The 22,547-nt window shown below is 44.4% G+C and overlaps 2 protein-coding genes across 5 annotated transcripts in view; one reads left to right on the forward strand and one right to left on the reverse strand.

Moving 5' to 3' along the window:
• phactr3b (phosphatase and actin regulator 3b) overlaps positions 1–17,750 on the reverse strand; it is a 47,406-nt gene extending 29,656 nt beyond the window's left edge. The window contains exon 1 of one of the 4 annotated variants that reach the window (XM_031567625.2): positions 17,290–17,750. In XM_031567625.2, the coding sequence (XP_031423485.1) occupies positions 17,290–17,395 (106 nt within the window). In that variant the 5' untranslated portion in view covers positions 17,396–17,750. Of the gene's footprint in view, positions 1–2,615; positions 3,077–12,519; positions 12,621–17,289 lie in introns of those variants that run through there. The other 3 variants (XM_031567626.2, XM_031567627.2, XM_031567628.2) reach the window with 3 other exon arrangements.
• Positions 17,751–18,394: 644 nt separating this feature from the next.
• acot8 (acyl-CoA thioesterase 8) lies at positions 18,395–22,147 on the forward strand. Its single transcript, XM_012838505.3, has 6 exons — positions 18,395–18,628; positions 18,956–19,092; positions 19,186–19,411; positions 20,000–20,157; positions 20,364–20,555; positions 21,235–22,147. The coding sequence occupies exons 1-6, from the start codon at positions 18,432–18,434 to the stop codon at positions 21,351–21,353; spliced, it is 1,029 nt and encodes a 342-aa protein (XP_012693959.1). The 5' UTR covers positions 18,395–18,431; the 3' UTR covers positions 21,354–22,147.
• Positions 22,148–22,547: the final 400 nt, after the last annotated feature.

Genomic DNA, 22,547 nt, shown 5'->3' on the forward strand with positions numbered 1-22,547 from the left:
ACGGTTGGTGTAGACATAACAGGAGAAGATCATCTGCCAGGGCTTCTCCCAGACTTTCTCCTTTAATCAACATTCAAAATGGAGCCCAGGTTGTTGGGGGGGGGGGGGGTTCGAGGGTAGGGTGCCAAGGGGCCTAATGCAATCTGCAGCGCAGCTCTGCTGTGTTGCGCTGTGCTCCTAACTTCACTGTTACATCAAGTGTCTGCGAGTGGGGCGGGGAAGAGGGAGAGACAAAGACAGGGAGAATAGGAGAGGGAGAGGGAATGAAAGAGACAGAGAGAGAAGAGAGGTATAGAGACAGGAAAGGAATAGTGATCTAGAGAGGAGAGAAATACAGTAAGAAGTAAGTAAGAAAGACAGAGAGACCAAGAGAACGAGAGAGAGAGAGAGAGAGAGAGAGAGAGAGTGACACGACCTCCTGGAGAGTGGGAGGACAGAAATAGTCTCTCCCACACAGTCTGGCTGAGACGGAGAAGTGACACCTCCGGGAACTTGCAGATGAGCCGTGGGCCGGGCTGAGCTGCCGCCGCCACTTTTATCTCCGGCCCACGCCTCCGTCAAATCACACCTACCGGCTCACAAACATAACAACACCTGCTTCTGTTCACTTGCAAGCGCATACCTGATTTAAAATGCACAGGTACTGTACTGCACAGCAGATGGAGAATAATCCATCATCTATGCATACTCACCACCATCACTGTGAGTATCAGAAGTAAGTAGGCACCCAAGCATTTACCACTGAAACTATGGTAACGTCGAGTCTATTTATGTCATAATCACCATGGAACACAGAACAGCGTGAACAGAGAGAAGAATATTTCGCATCAGATGTGTCTGTGCCGGGAATTCCCTCTATATTCTACATATATTCTTCAATACCTGAACACATATCAGTTATTTCACATACATTACATTATACATGTACTGCATTGTAGCACATACTTTGATATAACATACTAAGGGAATGGTGCTGACGGCAAAGACTGCTTTAACCAAAACTGTGTGCGTGTGTGTGTGTGTGTTTTGAAGAGTACAACAAATGCATTAGGAGAGCATTCTTAAGGAATGTTCCATTTCTACCCTTCCTGCAAAAAAGTCTAACGCTCATAAAATATTCAGTCTTTCCATTCAAGGCAAAACGTGGTAATGATGCTCTAAAACGCACTGGCCACTGGTACCTAAGCAGGGCCAGAGGGCTGCACTGACTAATAATAGGAGAGGGGGGAACCTGTACTTGCTGGCTGTTGGTCCGTAAAAGACTGCATGGACAGCTTGGGTGGATCACGTTAAGTACGACCCCGCCCACACCATTAAACAGGAGCCTGGTGTGGTCAAAAACAGTCTTGCAGGGGCTGAACAATCTTGTGAAAATGTGCCGGCTGATCCAGGTTCTCGCACAGTCGACCTTAATAAGACCACATTACACCCGCGTCACAGTGCATTAACAAATTCGATACGGCCGCTCACTCACTTTGCCCTGCAAAAGCCATTTGGCGCGACCAGTCAATTCATTAGATGTGTATCAATACTAATGGACATTAAATGCCTGTTAGAGCAGCTCTAGTTTGCATACGGGTGGTCACCCATGAGGAGAAAATGCAAAAATGAAATGCACGAGGATGTGGCCTTGCCTCCCAGCGCTCACGGGGAAGATGCTCACTGACAAAAGGAGACACTCTTAACTCCTGAATACAATGAGAAGCGGGTCAGCTGCCTTAGTCTTGTGTGTCCAGCAAACCAGCAGTGTGGTATTCAGGTCAAGCCTTTTAGTTACTGCTGCTGCAGCAGCAAGAAGCGGCAGACCCCGCCTGGGTCATCCTTCCGTTGCCATGGTTACTGCCAGGGATGCTGCAGAAAAGCCCCTCGGAGGCAGGAGAGAATCATGGGAGCAGAAGAGAGAAGAGGGGGTTGCTGGGTGGAGAGGGATGCTGTTGCCACGCAGAGTGACAACGAAAGCTTCAGCAACCAATCAGAGCCTAGTTATGCATAATACATCCCTGGTATGCCTCTATTTTTAATAAGAAGGGAGCTGTTTTGTAAAATATTTACTACAGCATGCATGGAAACTTGTGAATGAGTGTCAACATTTGCACAAGTATCTAAATCAAGCCAAGTTTTTCCCCCAGCAGTCTTCACAAAGTACACTTACAATCAAAATATAAAAAACTAGAAACGTGGTCACCATTTCAAATTTGCAAGTTGCAATGTCTCTTAACTGTTTTAGTACACTAACTTGACAAATCAATTGCAGTAAAAAGTGACTACATGCATTCTAGTTAGCTTACTATTCACAAATAGTGTTTACTTCTTGCATGGTCTCTCTCTCCCCCTCCCACTGCTCTTGTTTTAGGTTACTGCAAAGTTTGAATAAAGTGATGCTCGTTTTATTACTGCAGATACACACATTGCACAAACCACACAGTAAACATCGACCAGATCACTGCGTTGGCACACGAAAGCAGCACAACATGATTGGCCTTTCACAACAACGTTGCCATGCACACTACCGTGAGGCATTCCCGCAGGCATGTGCCACCCAGCAACTGTTCATCTCTCTCAAACACTAAGCAAAACACCGGCACAAAAGCGATTCAAACTCTAAAAACACTCACATGACATTTCCACAGACTCTCGTCGGGTGTCTTGAAGGCTTTCAGCACTCTGTTCCTGCTCGCCCCAAGAGCTTCAAAGCGCCTAAACGCCACCATATACCAGGGGGAGAGCGATTCAAGGCGTGGAATGCCAACGTAAAAGGGAGGGGATAGCCGGAGAGCTCAGAACAACAGTGGAGCCCAAGGGAAGAGACGAGGGTAGATAACAGAATTCAGCGGTACGATAAAATTTATATCCTCTATAAACTCTCGACTAGGGCTGAGAACACCCACATGCGGTCTACGTCTGCTGCAGCTGGGACTAATTCATATTCTGCGTGCCGCACCCACTATCTTCTCCCTCACCAATCGTAGTAGCGGCTGTGGGGCGAGCGATGTCATAGCTCATGTTTTCAGCTTCAGTGCATGTCAGCGGACAGACCACGTGCTTCAAGCCTGAAAACAATCTTGGTCGTCTGTCACTGTTGCTGGCTAAAATGCACGCTGGCAATTAATTTAAGAAAGAGACCGTTTTATTTAAACTGAGGGAAAGGGGTCAACAAAATCTGATATAGTGAAACACTTGACATCCTATCAAAATAAATGAAATGGCGTGATCAGCCTCAAATTGTCCAAAATGTGTTTAGTAGCCAAGCACACCAAAGCTATAGGTATGTGGATAGGTTCCGTTTGGCCTCACAGATAAAAACAATAAAATATCCCACTTAAGTACAATAGTTAATGCCTATATTGAGGTAAAAGTCAATGTGTGGCTTTTTGTCCAATTATAATGTGGCCTATTAAGGATGGCAATGAGCAGTCTTAGTCAGGCTTGTGGTATGTGTCTCAGGCTCAGTCATATTTGCTTATTGAAATGATATGTCAACTTATATTTCATTCTACTCTAATATTACTTAGTTTTGCAGTCATTATCATTTTCACCACGCGTATGATGGCACAGTGGACCTGACACATGTTGGAAGTATCTATAGTGCCTGCACGGATACGGAGATAAAAATAGCATAATTACAACTGCTTCCTGTAAAATACACTAATCACTGCAACAGGAGGCCACTGACTCAATTAGTATCCACTTGAGAGTTAAGTCACAATTAGGCCCACAACAGCAAGATGCCCCTTGGCCCACACATACAAATCTCTAAGATCAATAAGAGGTATGGAACAAGCAGAAATGTCAAGGGGTTTGTTTTGCTGCCATATGTTTCCCCTGGATGCATTCACAGGCTTGTTAACAAATGGGCATCACCAACTAGGCCAGCCAGTAAAATTGATTAGCTGTGGTCCAGTTTTGGATGCATCTCTTTTTTGCTGTCATTGATCTGACTCCTTAATTGTCATGTAATAGCGCTGCTTTGACTGTCTCTGTGTGTGTGTGTGTGTGTGTTTGTATCTATCTGTCTCTCCCTTTAGAGGACGAGCACTTCATCTAAATGCTTGTTGTGACAGCAATCAATTTGTCAGGAAACAACCCTCTGTGGTTTCGAAGAGAGAAGGCAACATGAGCTTTAACGTTTGCATGGTATATATGTCTCTATGAACATGAAATTTAGCTCAATCAATAGTAAAAAGAAGAAGGGAAAAAAAAGAATTGTATTAGATATAAACAAGAAATGATTGAGGTTAGGGGAGAAAGCCTCGGCCAGCCCTTACCCAGAGTGGTCTCGAGAGAGGCAGAAGAAAGCTTGCGAGGCTTGCCACTAGATCAGCACTTGTTCAAAGTCAATCAAAGCTACAGTCTTGCAGAGCTCGTCTAAGCCACACAGCTATGCCTCATAAGTGCTTTACCATTGATTTCCCCGTGCAGGGGAGCCACACCTTAACTGAGTAAGACGCACATAATTGATGGGAGAACACACCGTAAGACCATGAAAATGTTGTTTACACTGAACATTATTAATATTTAGTAGTCTTATATTCACTTGTTTCTGAGCGGTACATCATCTGTTACATTGCAGGGGACCTGCAGGTTTATTATATCGCTTTAGTGCCTGTGTGATGCAGATCATGCGAATGGGAATCCTTTAGTGGGAGTTTTGTTTAGAATAAATAGTGGTGTGTGGTCTTGCTCTTAGTTTGATTTGGGAGAGAATCAAAGGGAATGAGACTGCATTATGTATGGAATTCAACCGACTGCAATACCCAATGTGCATCTAAATTATACTGAAAGTCACTAATGATCAATCATTCATTGTGAAATAATTACATATCATTTGGTAATAAAAGTGTCCAAAAGCCCATCAGTACTTAAGGAGATCAGGCAGGGCAAGGCCACAAATCACATACATTTCTGAAGATATCAGTGGAGTCACGTCAAAACAGCTTAGATTGTGACAGTAGTAATGAAAATGTGAATGACCATTACCAGAAAATACATATCCAAGTACAATTTTATTATCTTGAGTCATAATATTGGAATCTCTGAGATGTAGAGAAGACGAGGAAGAACAAGTATTAATAACAACAAGGTCAATAGTTCACTTCCCAAGGAGCAGACAAGTGGCCTTACCTATAGGATAAAAGGTGTCGGCTAAATAAAATTGTAAGAATAGGCTATACGCTCTCAAGTACCACTGTATATTACATGATACACGAATAGAGACATCAAAGAGACATGGTTCTCCTCTTACATTTAACACTTTATATCCCCAAGGTTATTGCTAAGACTGATATTATGCATTCACTTAAAGAATATCAGCCCATGTCAGCCACACTTGCTATGAATTTTATCCAGAAAATTCGCTACAGAATGAGGAATGATACAGAAAGCACGTCCGCATTTTAAACAGCTCAGCTGATTGGTTGAATGCCTTAAAGCCCTCCCTGGCTGGATCTCCTGTGATTGTGCTTGTGACATTTCAACACTAAATGTACACACAAAAAAAACCACTCCTTACAATGCAGGCTGTATCTACGATGACAGCACCTTTAAGAAAACAAAGCACCGGCTCTGAAGGCAGCCGCACGACAAAAACGGAACAGAACAGGTTTTTTTGGGCAGTTTTAGGGTTCTTGGAATAGAACTGGCTTGGTCTCAAGAGACAGTGAATCAGATGAGTCATTCAGTCATTCCATTTCTCATTCTGAAGCCTGCATAACTGCAGAGAGAGAGAGAGCCAGCAGTGCCCTATGACCCGCGGAGAAGAAAGGATCAGATGAATGGCAGAGAGACAGAGAGAGAAAAAAAGAGAGATTGTATGTGATTATGTGAGGGTGAAAGACAGCAAGAAAGAGAGACTGTGTGTGGGTGTGTGTGGGTGTGTGAGAGAAAGAGAGATTGTGTGTGAATGTGTATGTGTGAGAAAGAAAGAGAAATAGATTGTGTATCATTTTATGTGTGTGTGGTGTGGTGTGTGGTGTGTGTGTGTGTGTGTGTGTGTGTGTGTGTGTGTGTGTGTGTTGTGTGGTGTGTGTGTGTGTGTGTGTGTGTGTGTGTGTGTGTGTGTGTGTGTGTGAAAGAGAGCGAGAGAGAGATTGTGTATGATTTTATGTGTGTGTGTATGTGTGTGTGTGTGTGTGTGTGTGTGTTTGTGTTTGTGTGAAAGAGAGAGAGAGAGATTGTGTATGATTTTATGTGCGTGTGTGAGAGAGAGAGAGGGATTGTGTAGGATTTTATGTGTGTGTGTGAGAAAGCGAAAGAGAATGAGACAGAGAGCGACAGTGAAAGACAGAGGGGGGTAAACGAGTTTGCAAATACAAGCCGAGCCAAAGCTCTTTAACAGACACCATGCGTGGCTAAACAGGAGTAGGTGGTACGGCCTGCCGGGGCAGCGAGACGTACACTCAGGGATTCCACTGAAAGTGATACAGTACCTCTGGCCTGGGAAGGAAGCCAGACTTCGCTCAGGCTCTGGCACCTCCGCTGTCTCTCCCCGCTCTCAGGGTGAGCTCAGAGGAACGGCACTGCTGCCACTGGAGCTTGCTTAGGGCAGTGGAAAAGAGCGGTATCCTAGGCCACATCATGCAAAGCCATCATGTTGACTGTCCACAGTGGAGACGCTTGGAAAGATATACCCAAACAATTATGTTAAAGGTGCAATATGTATACTTGAATACATTTGTAATCAAGTCATAACATTGTTTCTAGACCTACCGTATGGATGCATTTCTGTGGGAATGGGCAAATAACATTTATTTCTAACATTTGTATTATGGGCAGATTATTTCTATTATATATATATATTATAAAAACAGGATGGATTCTAATATTAGTAATAATAGCACTATTACTCTACCTTCAGAACTACATAATTGTAGTGAGTCTAGACCCATTTTCTGCATACTGCAGCTTTAAGAACCAGTCCAATTTCATGCTGTGCTTCGATTTGTGAACTTAAACTCTCGTAGACCTCTCTGATGTTACAGACATAATGGACAAACTTCAGCTCAGACATAGTTTTACACACCCTTGTCAACCACCAAAATATGGCCTTGTGTAAATAATTGAATAGATGCTGTGCTTTGGGGGTGCTACACCCTGGCTGTTTGTATGGGGTTGAATAATTAATGCCCCTTCTCCCTTCTAATTCAATATTGCTGAGTGAAACCAGAACCTGCAAAGGTATGTGTATGGTTCACTGATCCAGCAAAAAATTGTCTTGGGCCTGCAATTCAATTTCTTTTATGTGGAGACCTCCATAAATGTTGCAAAGGCAGCTCACAGAGACGGTGCCATTACAATGCTCTTGTTTATGTTCTTGGTCGTTCTCCAAGAAACATTTGAACGAACAATGTAAACAAATATGGACATAGGACAGGTGCACAAAAAAGGTTGCCGAGCAGCATCCACCAGCTTTATTGGGCTTGCTTTTGCATGTAGCCTGGCTTTCCCAGTTCCTCATAAGCATCCTGCGCACAACTTAATCCGCGAAATCGCCCTCTGCTGTTGCTCCTCCTGGAGCCTCCAGATGTTAGCAGGAGCCAGAAGTACATATGTTATCGAGGGATGCCCAGAGTCAATATTGTCCTAGTTTCTGTGTGTGTGTTCTAGGTATTTAAATGCTTGTTGTTTTTTCTGCTGACATTGGCCTTTTCTGTCATTTTGGTTCTGGGTTCCCTTAAAAAAAAGAGCATTAAAGAAGCGGGTCTATGTGGATTTTGCGCAAGGGAAAAGGTCAAGCAATTAATCATATATTCAGCTAGGGGCATTGCAGCGGTGAATTCGGCCCCAAATTAATTGCTTGCATCCATTTTAATGTTTAACGTGACCCCAGTGACCGCCTTCCCCTTGGCTTATTCTCTGCCAGTGATGGCGGACAGTGCAGCTTTAGTGCGAAGGCCCGTAACACGCTCCACAGTTGGCCTTTATCCACTGCGACTCAGCATCGTTTGACTCCATTTACAAGTCATTGGGGATGCTTTGCCGCTATACGTCCACGGAGAGACAGATTCATAATTACCAAGGAGTAATGGGTCAAATGATGTGTTATCGCAATTTCCTTTCCTTCAACGGAACAAACGGCATGAACGTCCACAGCACGGTCGGTGTAATTTAAAACGCTGCCACAGCCGAATGAGTTTATGAACAGCACACCATAATTACGGTAAGAGCCAAATCATAGAAATGCTGAAGAAGATTAAAGTGGAATATCTTGCTTTTGTGAAAACTTTTCGTATAAGATTTCTTTTTGAAGTCACAAAACCAGCTGTTGTGCGTCATGTTAAACTCATGCATGCATCTTCCCCCGAGGGTGAGGGATCTTCCTACGTCTCTGTATTACTAATCAGTCCTCTGGACGAATCAGCTTCCACACACCCACCTCCTGATGTTTCTCTGAGATGTTTGTGTGTTATTTTAAACGCATCTGAGGGAAGGCCAGATGCAGAAAATAACCATCCTCCTCCTCACCACCCATCCCCCCCCCCCCCCCCCACCCACCTTTAGCATTTACATTTCACAGACTCCTGATGATGAGGCTGCTGGGACGTCAGCAGTGTTAAATACATCACTGTTCTTTACTCATCACACAAATGTACGTGGAGAACAAAATAGGACATCTCCTCAGCCTGTTTACTAATGTCGTCCTTTGTGCTGAAAATGGCTGAGTTGTGTGTGTTTGTGTGTGTGTGTGTGTGTGTGTGTGTGTGTTTGTGTGCGTGTGCGTGTGTGTGTGTGTGTTTGTTGGTGGGGGGATCAGGTGGGAGTGTTTTCATGTGCAACACGCTCCGCTGTTTTTCAGTGCTACATGCATTTAGGTCAGAGCATGAAATGGCTATAAAAAATATATTTTGATGCATGCATGGCTGATGGCGTCGCTCGGCCGAAGATCCCTGAGGAGTGCATGGAGTCCTCCACACACACACACACACACACACACACACACACACACACACACACACACACACACACACACACACACACACACACACACACACACACACACACACACACACCCAGCAGTAGTCACTGGGCAGAATCATCACTCCACCCCGAGTCAAGGACCCTTACCACACGCTTATCCTCACCTTTCTCACTCTCACTCTCCACCTCCTCATCCCATTGTTGATCTTTCTTTCCTCCACCTTCTCACTTTCTCTCAACTCTCTCTCTCCCTCTCTGTCACTGCTCGCACCACGGTCTCAAATGTCTCAGTAAATCTCAGACAGCCTCGGTAAACAAGCCACTGCGATTGCTTAGAAACTACAACACAGTGGGTTATTTTCCATCGCTCAGACAGACAGACAGAGACACGAGTCTACTGCATGAATAAAATACAAGGAAGCCAAGACGGCCCAATTATGTAAGGACATAAAGCCACATCAGTGCTCCATGTTGGGGAGAAACAAGCATTTTAAAGAGCCAGAATGGAAGACAGGGTGGGTATGTGGGTCACTGAGCAGGGGGCTCCTCCCCATCCAGGGAGCTTTGAGGCGTTTACTACCCTCCCTACATCATATTCTGTCTGCGGTGGTTGAAGCAAGAGATTTAAACAAGCTTTACATGGCAGATGTGAGCAAGTCTGACCTTTCTTGAGAGCCCGTCTTCTATCTGCTTGTCTCCTTTAACCACAAGAGCGTGAGAGAGATGTCATGTCTTTATTCTTTCGATCTTATCTAGTCTGAGGCACTGCGTGAAACAGCTTATTTAATGAGCTGAGAGGGAAAGCAGGGTGAGGGTGGTAATTTATAATTGTTCTGCTCTCTCAAGCCTACTTTTGCAAGCTGGCAAGTCCTGATTGTCCACACGAAGACAGGCCTTCTGTACCCTTCCCGTCTTTAATTAGCACGGAAGCATGGTTGGATTGACTCTCTCCTTATGACACACAACTGGCTAGAGCCAATGGGATTGCTACAGCTCTCTGGAGCCCTGTGTGGTGGCATTTGATTGGAGCAGAGTGACATCATTACCCCCCCCCCCCCCCTTTCCCCCTTTATCTCGCTGGGTGGAGTTGCTGTCTGTGGTGCTGAAGTCATTGGAAGCTGGGGACATCTCGGCATGGTTCTACAGAATGGGGCAGGAGGCTACGGGGGGGGGGGATTCTGCTTAGCTAAATGCATCATCAGCCTGGGCCACAAAGCTGCCAATTCAGCTTTACACACATCTCAGTCAGCACAAGGTCCTGCATGGACTCCAAATAAAAGAGCCCATTGTCCCACAAACCCAAGCAGACTACAATCATACCAAACAACCACTGGCCAGCAATTGCGTTTCAGCTTTACTTTATTCTACCCACGTCATATCGTAGTTTACAAGATTATCACAATACTGTATAGCCTCTTTGTAACTTTAGACTGAGCAGTACAGACAAAGTCAGATCATTAGATTTAATCATAACACACATAACACTACTTCGAATTTATGGATCAAGTACTCTATCAATCTACCTATCTATCTAATTGATATGAATGATGGGGGAACATTCATACTGTAGTACTGTATAGAACTGTAGTACAGTACAGAATTGAATTGAATGCAGTACTCTACTTATACTGCATCAATCTATGCCATGATTTAATCAAAAATATTCTTTTAAAACACAACAGAATTTGGCTTAAGTGTTTTAATAATGATATCATGGGCCCAGTGGTGATTTTCCCCTGTAAAGAAGGTAATGTCATGCATAAATAATTTGAATGCATTAGGAGAGTGAGCAACTTCACACTGCCCCAGATACCCAGCTCTTTAATATGGTGATTTCTGGTTTCTTACGCTCCTCTCTTTCTCTCATTTAACTTCTCTCTCTCCTTTTCTCTGTCTCTATCCCTACCTTGCAGCTTTGTCCTAATCTCACTGTCGATGTTTCTGCTTCGCTCTCTGTTTTTCATATTTTTCACAGGACGGGCAACTCATTGTGCATCTTACATACATGTGCTGTGAAGTAGGCAGACAGAATAGCAGAGATGTGGACAAGCCTATAAAAAGAGAGTGGCTTGGAGATGTGTGGACAAGTGACCTTGGACAGCGCGCGGTCCAGTCTCGCCCCATCCCCTCTCCTCCCGTCCCCTGCTGGTGTCCAGGTGGTGAGATGTCACTCCAGGCCTGACGGAGCGGTTCTCACGGCAACAACATCCACCTGGCCCCCGCTGATGCACGTACCGGCCCTACATCACGGCGGCCCCTTTTCATGCCCCCAACCTTGTCCTCTACTAGTGCATCCTGCCTGTGTTCCTGTACTGTCCTCGCAAAGGCTGTCGGCCTTGAAGGGACTCGGTGCGGCCCTCACTGAGGTAGGCCAATCGCTTTTCCCTGCAGACTCTTTTGGCAGAGCAGCGCCTCTTTTAACCTCAGTGTTCACCAGTGCTTTCTCTCACTGCTCCCCAGGGAGACAGCCAGCAGGTGGCCCCTATCTTGAGCTGAGTCCCCCCTTTTTTTAGACCTGGCTCTTTTTACTTTCTTTCTTTTTTTTCCGCTGACAAATCCCTGGTGTGGTACAGAAACAAAGCTGTTATTCACCTTCCCTTGCGCATCTCTGCAATCCTTCACTTGAAGGTAGACTCGGCGATTATTGTTGGAAATCACTGAATCTCACAGACCAGGGCTATTTTGTGCTTACAATGGCCACAGAATTCAAATCTGCCAGGTGTGGTATTGATTTCTCCTGAAGTGCAATCTGCTTTTGTGTGGAGCTGCGGTATCGACAGACCCCCGCTTCCTTTGTGCTGGCCAGACTGGAGTTTATCCACATGCACTACTCTCAACAGTCCCCAGATGCCAACTCATATGTGATTGAGCTTAATTAAGCGCTGCATGGCAATGTCCATTACTGCATGGCAGACAATCACACACTGTGTGTGTTTCATCCATCTGGAATTCATTCTAGGAATTAGCTCACAATTAGCCTTCATGAAAATCAACCTGTGCCTGACTTCACCATCTTGCATAAACCACTCTGCCCTAATTATGTCGACATCACAGAGGACAGTACGAAACTGCCGGTAATATCGATAATGTCTGAAATTGTTGTATGTCTGTTTCTGTGTGTTTTTGTGACATGATTATGTCTCTCTCTCTCTCTCTCTATCTTTCTCTCTCTCTCGCTCTGTTTGTCTGTGTGTGTATGTGTGAACTTAAGATCTAGGCTGAGAAAAAAAATCTACGTTATCTAATACTTCAATGTAATTGTCAAATGATGATCAAATCCATTCTGCAACTATCCACCAATACCACAGGCATATAAACACACATGCAGCTGGCATGACTTGGCGTGAAACCAGCTGTTGTCTGGTGTCAATCCTGATGTGAATGAAATAAAACTGCACACGTACTCCTGGAGGAGCTGAGGCTTACAAACGTGGGAAGACTGGAGCTCAGCCTGCTTGCTATTCCTTTTGAACTGCATGCTCCTCAGGACACCCATATTCATCACAGCTCTGAATATTAACCACTGAACATGAGGACTAATTATAGACACCACAGCCCCCCCAACCCCAATCCCCAAACCCCCCATTAATAAAACATTAAACGCACCTGATTTCAGCGGAAAAGGGTTCTCATCTGCCTCATCCGGCTGCACTGTAAGATAATGCTTAAGCATCAGCTGAGAGACTCAAAAGAAACATCTCACTTTTGGCAGACCTGTGAAAAGAGAGAAAATGTCCCAGGGGCGGGCTACCCTTTGATGTCGCGGCGTGGCAGATTATGCCAATAGGATCAGCTGGCAATGTAGAGCAGCTAATCCAAGTGCGTTGCGGCCCCCGTGGGCAACACTGAAGGTGACAAGACAACCTCAGCTAAATATACATTAACTGCAGGATGACACCTCGCTTCATCAGCCCAGCGGAGGAACAAACACTTAGCACTCAGCCGGGGACTGCTTGATTGGATGATCAATACACTCAAGGGGCTCCATTTTCAAATAGCTTCACCGTGCTACCACTATGGTTAAATGATCGAGAGGCTATCATTTTGACCATTCTCCTTTAGTTATGATGCAGCTCAATCAGAAGCTCAACTGGTAGTGTGAGAAGCTAATGACACGTAGGTCATGGGTCCAATACCCAGGGCACACACACACACACTGACAAAATGTATATCTATGCATTCCTGTCAGTCATGTTGGATAAAAACGTCTGCAAATGTAAAAGCACAATGGTCCTTTTGGGAAACGCTGTATTAATTGGTTGTGCGAGGACGCTGTGAAATCACGACCTGGGTGAGTATTTTAGTTTTTTCTTCCTCAAGACATGACATCACCCCTGACCTACTCGCTGTAGCCAAAATGTCAGACATCATCAGCGTCTACCCGCGCCTCTCTCTCCTCTCTGCTTCACCCTGCCTCCACCTCAGAGTGCAGAGTGGATGAGTCACATTCCCTCCGCTTTCATGAGCCTGACCCCCCTCACACACTCCGGCCAGTCCGCTCGAGCCCTTCCGCCCCGAGTTGCCTACCTAAATAAGCCTAAACTCGCTGGCCTGTTCAGACCCTACCCCTGTCACAGTATTAGACGCTCTAAAGAGCCTGAGAGTGGCTCAGCTTGCCCCTCCCGGTCTCTGAGAGAACAGTGACTCCATGAGTCATCATCACCCCCTCCGTAATCATGTCTCCAGAACGGAAGGATTAAAAACCAACTAAAAGCTGAAAGATGGATGCCATTTCACTGCAGTGTTGCAGTCTCTTTCACCTCCCCTGTGAGATGTTCAAGTGTTTCTAAATGAGTATTATCCAAGGCTGATAAACTGTAACTAAGATCCTTCTCGTCCTCATCCATCTCTCCCACTGTCTCTCCCTCTTCCTTTCTCTCTCCTTACCAGCTCTCGATCATTTGATCTATTCTTTCTGTTCTTGTGTCTGAGGGCTTCTGGTCTGTTCCCCAAGAGTGTATTCAAGAGGCAGGATCAAAGCCATGACGGGGATGAAAGGGTTTGTTCCTAAATCTACACACACAAGTGCATGTTTGTGTGTGTGTGTGTGTGTGTGTGTGTGTGTGTGTGTGTCTGTGTGTGTGTGTGTGTGTGTGTGTGAATGAGTGTGTGTGTGTGAATGAGTGTGTGTGTGTGGGTATGGTTGTGTATTGTGAATGTGTGCATGTGTATGTATATGATTATGTAGTTGTGTGTGTGTGTTTGTGTGTGTGTGTGTCTGTGTATGGTTGTGTATTGTGTACGTGTGTATGTGTATGTATATGATTATGTAGGTGTGCATGTGTTCGTGTGTTTGTGTGTTTGTGTGGTGAGTGCATGTATGAGTGTGCGTGTTTGTTTGCGTCTGTGTGCATGTGTGTTTGTATTTGTGTGATGAGAGGATCTAGTAGTTGGAAAAGACCAACACTCCATGAATGCCAGACCATATCCAAGGATTCATGGCAAAGAGACATCATCAGGATTCTCTGGAAGCCAAGCCTGTGAGCGAAGGGGTGTGTGTGTGTGTGTGTGTGTGTGTGTGTGTGTGTGTGTGTGTGTGTGTGTGTATGTGTGTGTGTGTGTGTGTCTGTGTCTGTGTGTCTGTGTCTGTGTGTGTGTGTAAGAGAGAGGGGGTGAGGGGTGGCAGTGAATCATGGGTAATTAACAAGATCTGACAAAGCCGCCCTGGCCTCCGTCAACCATCTCACAAGATGTTCCAGCAGTGCGCTCCTGCTCCTGCTCCTGCTCCTGCTCCTGCTCCTGCTCCTGCTCCTGCTCCTGCCACTTACATAATCTCGCATTTCACGCCACGGCATTCAGGGCCTGCGTGAGGGCCCGCGATCCGACCAAAACAAACCCCACAGCCCAGTCGCCATGGCAACGCCAGCGGGACCCACAAAACTTCCAGAGTCTGCCCAATCCCTGCAGATGTTGGCTCCCTTACCCCACCCCAACCCCTCCAGCCACACAACAACACACCACCACTGTGTTTAATTGGTAAACACTGAAATCTATGAGGATGACATGAGAGCCTTCAATACCAACCCGACAGTGTTTTTACGTAATGCACTGATGTTTTGATGTGGAGCAAGTAGAGATAATATCACACAGACAAGAGCACCTTGAAAAAACTATCCACCCAAGGATTCCAGAGAGTATTCCGTTTTAGAGATGCACTCAACCCACATAACCTCCTTTTGTAGATAAAAATTAAAACATAAAAATGTTGTGCCGCCCTTCAATGGTGAATGAGGAAATAAAAGGCTAGAGGCTCTACTGATCTATCCTATTTTATTCATTTAGTTGGGACGTTATCTTTTCTGCCAGAAGTCTAATTTCATAGACCTGTTTTTCCGCATTTTAGATGACTTGATATGAAACCATAAAAGGACGACAAAGCCCCTTGGCTGAACTCTCAAGTAATGAACCAAGCACCGCATTGGCTGCAGAGTCCTCTGCATTAGCTCTTCCAGAATGAACCATCTCACAGGCAACTCAATGAAGCTATCTGAATGTTATTTTGACAAATTGGCTTGACAAGCAGGTGTGTTTTAAAAACCCAATGCAACATTGGATGTATCATTGCAAAAGAGATCATTTTTGATGACTTGAAAACACTTGAAATAATGCTTTATGTTATTTTGAGAAGCTTTACAGCTAATCCTAACCCTGAGGTACAATAATGCAGGCTTGCTCTACCAGTCAGCAATGTTTACATCTGAAAGGCCTCTCCTCTCTCCTCGACAGCATGGTTAACACAGAATTACTGATTGAATTGTGCTAAAAGCTCCCTATCTGCACAGAGGCAGCTGTCGCACATTTAGCCTTGGATGTGCAGCTAATCACTTAACACCGGTACAATATTGTGATACCTAGATTAGATCTGTTAGCATAGACAACTGCGCTGAGGACTGGCTGGCTCAATCCCACATAGATAGAGTTAAAAAAGCATATCATCACATATGTTAAATTACTAAATGTTTTAGATGACAGCCTGCTATGTTGTTTTGAATTTCCAATGAGTTATCTCTCTCTCTCTCTCTCTCTCTCTGTATGTGTGTTTGTATGTGTATGTGTGAGACTATGCTGTCATAGTGTGTAAGTGCCATGCTGGCTGTGGCACAGTCTCCTTATTGACTCCTGCAAGGTTTTCTTCATTAAGGGTTATCAGATACAATTATGCTCTGCATCCACATTGACTGAAACATCCTGGGCATCGCTGTCTTCCCTCACACTGGAGGATGCCAGGCTTGAACCCCCCTCAGGGTCACCATGGCAACAACAAGATACACAAGCAGCGTTGTTGTCGCTCATCCCTCCGAGATGAAAGGGATCAGTCACTCATTTGGCCAAGCGCACTTAATGGGTCTGGAGACGGGACAGGGTGATAACTGATGAACACCGTCTGCTCAAGTATAGCGGACATGGTGAATTATGGACCAGCGGGCGCTCCTTAACAAGACGACTGCTGACGCCAACCATCACCTCCTCATTTAGAGCAAGTGTGTTTATAATGATTGTGGGCAATCTGGATGTCCTCCCTCTCTCTCTCCCTCTGGCAGGTGAAGGGGACACACGTGCCTCTCTCTTCCCTCTACGCTGGCCACTCAGCTGTAGCAGGAGGTCGTTTCAGATACAGCATGGATGCACAGGCACATTTGGCTCGGCTCAAAAGCCCACTGATTCATGTCACACGCTGGCATGCCAGAATGTCATTTCAACCATAAACACTTCATCTGTCCACTCTGGAAGGACTCAGAGATGCAGACTGTGAGGGTAAACTACAACAACAGTGAGACTGCAGTTTTCTGTTGGCTGTATTTTTAGGGGATTTTTTGGGGTTGATGTATAACCTGTAGTTCAATGTTACTGCAATGACTTGCAGACAGACAAGCAAGGTATATGCACATCATTTGAAAAGCACGTGGAAATGTATTCCATTACCAGAAAAATTACAGTTCTGGGAATTGCCTCTATATTCACACTTCATTCAAATCCCTGTGTTGACTTTTGAGATTTTGCTTGTTCAAAGACACACTCATTCCACCTTCACTAAATGGCAGGAGCTTGAATGTTTGACCAATCCCTAAATGTCTAATGCATGCACTGCAATATATATCAAAGTGAAGCCCACAGAGAACGTCGTAAAACTGCGGTCGTCAGTCAATCCTGTCAATCAACAATCAGCATGCTTTTCATGCGACTTGTGTTATTATACAACCACAATGTGCATAGCAGCCAGATCCCGGACTTTCTACGATGCCTCTGGTCTTAGTCTTTTCCTTAAGACACTCTCAGCACAGAGCACCCCTGAAGCCGTGCATGTCTTTCGCATTCCATTTGACCTCAACGTTTGCCTTTAATTGACATACATCATGACACAACGCTAGGTCTTACCTGTACTGTTGGCGTAGACGATGCGAGTTTCTGTAACGACGCTCGGGTCACTTTGAGATCTCCCTCGCTGCACTACGCTGTCATCTATTCCATCCGATGTAGCCATGGTGATAGTTGGGTAAAGAGGAAAATTATGAACATACGAGCCCAGAGCTGGAGTCGGGAGCGACCAGCAGAAGGGTGTAATTTGGTTCGACAACTGCAGCCTCTAATATCAGAGACTTGTTCTAGGGGTGGGGGGAATCCTGTGTGTATGGGTGCGTGCGAGCGCGCTCGTGTTTGCGTGTGTGTGTGAACGTCTAAATGCGCGCCGATGGCTTATGATTCGATTCGTTTACGGAATTTCAGTGTCATTGATCAAAAGAATGCAAAGCGATTCCGTCAAGAAAAATAGGCTATATATATATATTTTTCATTAACCCAGTAAGCTCACTGTGGGGCAAGTGTTAGCACATGTGACTTGTAAATATTTGCTTACAGTTGCTGACGAAATCAAAGGACAAATCGACACGTTTCCGATGGTACTGATGAGGTTCACGGTATATGTAGGTTACAGGCTGTATGATGTGTGCTCACCCATGTTTTCTGGTTTGCTGTGCAAAGCTGCCTACATGTGGCGGGGTAGTAACATTACAATTACACACATGTTAAAATGGCGAGTGAAATTGTAAAAGGATCAATGTGCGTTTGGGAGGGAAAACAGATGCGTCCTAATTATATAGGGTTGTATGTACTGTAATCCGATGGACTTATATTCAGACTATTAAAACCACGTTCATAATCAACATTTATGTTGAAACATAAAACATTTTTCTCCTAATTGGTCATTTTAAGGTGATAATAACGCCTTCTGAATAGTGTTCCATTCATATTAAACAACAATATATAAAGATATTTAAGTAGGAACTCTGTACATATAATAATTTATCTGATCTAGAGTTAGAAGTACAATTGAGGACTATTCAATGAATATATCGGCATTAGGAGACACACCAGATTTGTAGGGTATGTCACCAGCCTAATTTGCTGCGGCACCGGCACTTTGCTGCGTAAAATGCGTAAGTGGGTGGGGAAGGGAAACACCGCCTCTTTATGTGACGTAGACGTAACTCAGCTTATCAGTAGTCCTCGACAAACTGAACATGGCGGACACCGGTGGGGAGTCGGCAGTTCAAGACTTGAAACATGAAACTGAAGGCGTAAAAGACACAACGTTAAGGAGCCAGTCATGTAACGGCACAACCCCAGAAGACATGCCCAGTTCTGATACGCCGGATCTACGCAGCATACTGGTCACTAGCGTTCTCAATTTAGAGACACTCGACGCGGATCTTTACAGGTTACATTATCTCTAGCAGTTTTTTTTAACAGCCAGTTAATAATGGCGACATACAATGTGTATGCGTAGCTATACGCTATCACTAACATGTTGACTTCCTACTGTCGCACCAGTAGCCTAACCCACTGTCCTAGTTTGTGTTTATAGATGACTACATGCCATGTTCAATGTCATAGCAACGGCCTTGTAGGATGCTAAGAGCTACACATAATTTATTGGCCCAGAGATTACATTTTCCCACATTGCTAATAACTCACTTTAGTCTTTTGTGAAAGATATTTAACCCCCAAGTTGTTTATGATTTTGCTTAACCCTCTTTTCATCCAGAGGCAAGCATCACTGGGTACCTCGCAGTCAGCGTCTCTTTGGGGGTCAGATAATTGGACAGGCTTTGGTGGCTGCTGCAAAGTCTGTCACTGAGCATTTGTTTGCTCACTCCCTTCACTGTTACTTTGTAAGAGCAGGTAAGCAGAGAGATGCCTTCCATCACCAGTGCTGAGACAGAACAACTAACCCCACCCCCAAGTAGGCCACTCATTGAAAATGTCCTGTCTCAGGCGACCCCAGAGTTCCAGTCTTGTACCAGGTGGAGCGGACGCGAGATGGCCGCAGTTTCTCGGTGCGCTCGGTCAAGGCCATCCAGCACGGGCAGCCCATTCTGATCTGTCAGGCGTCCTTCCACCTCCAGCAGCCTAGTACCCTTGAGCACCAGTTCACCATGCCCACCGTGCCCCCTCCAGAGGCTCTGCTAACTGTGGAGCAGCTGGTCCAGCAGTACCTCAGGTAAAGCTTTTGCTCCCTCAACCCCATACTGTCAAAGTTAGAGCAGCATTAAAGTTACAGCCCACTATACTAGCAACAAAGTTGTTGATATTTGAGCTCAATAGCCAATCAAATTACACCCCTCCCATGGTCACTATTGAAGCAACTTTTCGATTGGCTGGAATAGTGTATGGCTCGGCCTGAGCCACTTGTTTGAGCCACACTGTTTGTTTCCTATTTTGTACTGTGTACATCTCCCTATTCACAGGAAGAAACCCTGAGTAGAACCCAGCTCAGAAGGGGGAGCCATCTGCTTGAAGCCGGGGAGAGGGATAGAAGGCTTTTAAAGCCCCACACAATCAGTAACCTATTGCATTAGGCCAGTGACGGGCAGGATTGTGTAAAATCCCATCCATGTCCCCAGTACTTTTCAAACCAAAATGGTGCCCATGCTTATGTTGTAGGTAGTTACTGTGGTAAAAGTTAAACATGTGAATGACAGAGCATCACCTGAAGGGGTTTTCTGTACCTATTTTGCAGAAGAGCTACACAAAAATAGTGAATCTCTGTGTTGATCTCTGTAGCCTTTTGTTTTTGGTTTAAACACAGTGATCCCAATTTGGCAGTGAAGGCCAGAACAGGACTTAATAACATCCTGGCTGGTGAGGTCCCTATTGAAATCAAACCAGTCAATCCACCTGATTTCTACAGACATATCGCCATGGAACCAAAGAAACTCTTCTGGGTTCGAGCAAGAGGGTACATTGGTAAGGAAAGACTAAAGTGTTTTTTGAAATCTACTTCACTTATATTTGTGAGCAAGCAAGCCTTATTCTACTGTGAAGCCATTTTGCGATGGTGAGTGAGTGTAATAGTGAGGGAATTCATAATATTATCATGTTAGCACTGAAATGAACAATGTTGTGTCAAAATAACAGTCTCTAACTGTTAATGAACTGTTCTCCATTCCCAGGGGAGGGGGACATGAAGCTGCACTGTTGCGTGGCTGCGTACGTGTCGGACTACGCATTCCTGGGCACTGCGGTGCTGCCCTTCCCAGAATTCAGAGCCCAGTTCTCAGCCTCGCTTGACCACGCCATGTGGTTCCACAACACCTTCCGTGCTGACCAATGGATGCTGTACGAGTGTGAGAGTCCATGGGCAGGTTAGTGGGCGATCATTCCAAACTTTGGAAAAACTGAGACACATGGGCCATCATTAGTAATGCAGAATTGTCCATGCGTTGCAATCAATGAGTTAGACTATATGGTTGGTTGGATTAAGGCCCTGGCCATAATTTATCAACCATATTACTTTATTATCCATCTCTGTTTGGCTGTTGTGTTTTGTAAGTGGTTTCAAGAAGGCAATAAAGCAATTAAGTCTTGGGAGATAAAGAGTGGGAGTCTGATGATAAGGCCTAATTTAACTGTGTTATAACGATACTCGTGGAGAAGCAAACAAGAGATTCTGAGAGGAAACACCATTCTTTTGGCCTTGAATTTGGTCATTTCAAATTCAGTGCTGCATTAACATTCATTCAGTGCCATATTAACAATCACCTTGGATGCAGATGTCTGCTAGAGGACTGAATATAAATGTGTTATACATCTGCGTCTATTTATTTTTATTTATCTATATATTTATTTAATTTTATCTAAAGCCACTCGCAGCACCTCATGAACATTTTATTAGGATATGTGCTCCCTTGGAATCAAACTCCATATTTGACTACAGGAGTGTTAATAATAATAAAGTAACAAAGATGTGATGTAAAATGGTTAAATGTATTCCTGTCACATAGTATGTACGTATGTATGCATGTTGTGTGTGTGCTCTGACAGGAGGCAGCAGGGGTCTAGTCCAGGGCCGGCTGTGGAGACAGGACGGGGTGCTGGCAGCTTCCTGTGCCCAGGAGGGAGTGCTCAGGATGATGAAGACATCGCCTGAGAGTAAACTCTAGAGCAGAGATGCTCACCTCTGGAGCTAACATCCAAAGCCTGGCCTGGTTCTCTGACAGCCAAGGAAGTGTACTATATGCTGTTGATTTAACTGTCAACTGTCATTGGAGAAATTGTTTCACAGGAGTTTAAGACTTCTGGAAGATTCCTGGATACCAACAGGATGCATCATTCTTCCTAGTGTTCCCCTACACAGTGTGGTGTCTAATTGACCCTACCACACCACACCTCACTTGTGCTATACTAAGCACAGATTTGTTAGTCAGGGATATATGGAAAACATATATTGTGAGTAAGGCTTCAAGAGCAGGGTAGAGAAAATGACCAGCTGGTTTTGACTGTGACAATGTAAAGAATGAGCTCCTATAGCCCAACTGCCAGAGCAAGGTGTTAACGACACCAAGGTCACACATACTGATGAAAAAAATCAGTATCTGTAAAACACTGTAAAAGGCTTTGAAAAAAAGTGTCTCATTCTTTTAGTGTCTCATGCAGTGTAGTTTCAGATTGAAGGGTGGTGGTTATGACATTGGTGTAGTTCGATGACCAAAAGACAAAAAAATATTTTTTGAGGTTTTCTTTGCATCATTCTTGATTTTTTTTAAACTGACTGAAAATGTTTTATTATAAGGTGATTTAGGACATTTATTTAATTATTATTTAATTGTCATTAACTCAAATCTAGCAGCCTTACATGCAATTATTATGTATAACAATTATTGTAATACATTATTATTATTGTTCTAAATTATGTCTTGTGTACATGTAATATATAGTAAATGTATTTTTTATCAGATTTGTGATTGATTTTGTCTCTTTTATTCTACACTGACAGAATGGACCATGTTTTTACCACCCGTAGAAAACTGATATTTTTACTAATTCTGCTGCCCGTAACAGGTCTATAGGGTGCAACTCTACAACAGGAGCACCAAACACAAATCAAGCTGACCTTCAGTGTTCTCTGGTGTTATGTAAAACAAAGCTATGAATGTTTTGGCATTGCATCAGAGGTTTGAAATAGGTCATATTACACTTTAAAAGCAGTATTACAATGATTTTGTTTCAGTAAGTGAAAGGGAAATAAGTTGCTTAAATCAGGAAAAACATTAAATCCCTTGTTACGCCCCAACTTTAGTGGCCCTATGGGCCAAACAAACATTCCACCACTGACCCAAAACAACTACTACTATAAA

Source organism: Clupea harengus, chromosome 5 (genome assembly GCF_900700415.2).
Source record: "Clupea harengus chromosome 5, Ch_v2.0.2, whole genome shotgun sequence".
In the NCBI taxonomy this organism is placed as follows: Eukaryota; Metazoa; Chordata; class Actinopteri; order Clupeiformes; family Clupeidae; genus Clupea; species Clupea harengus.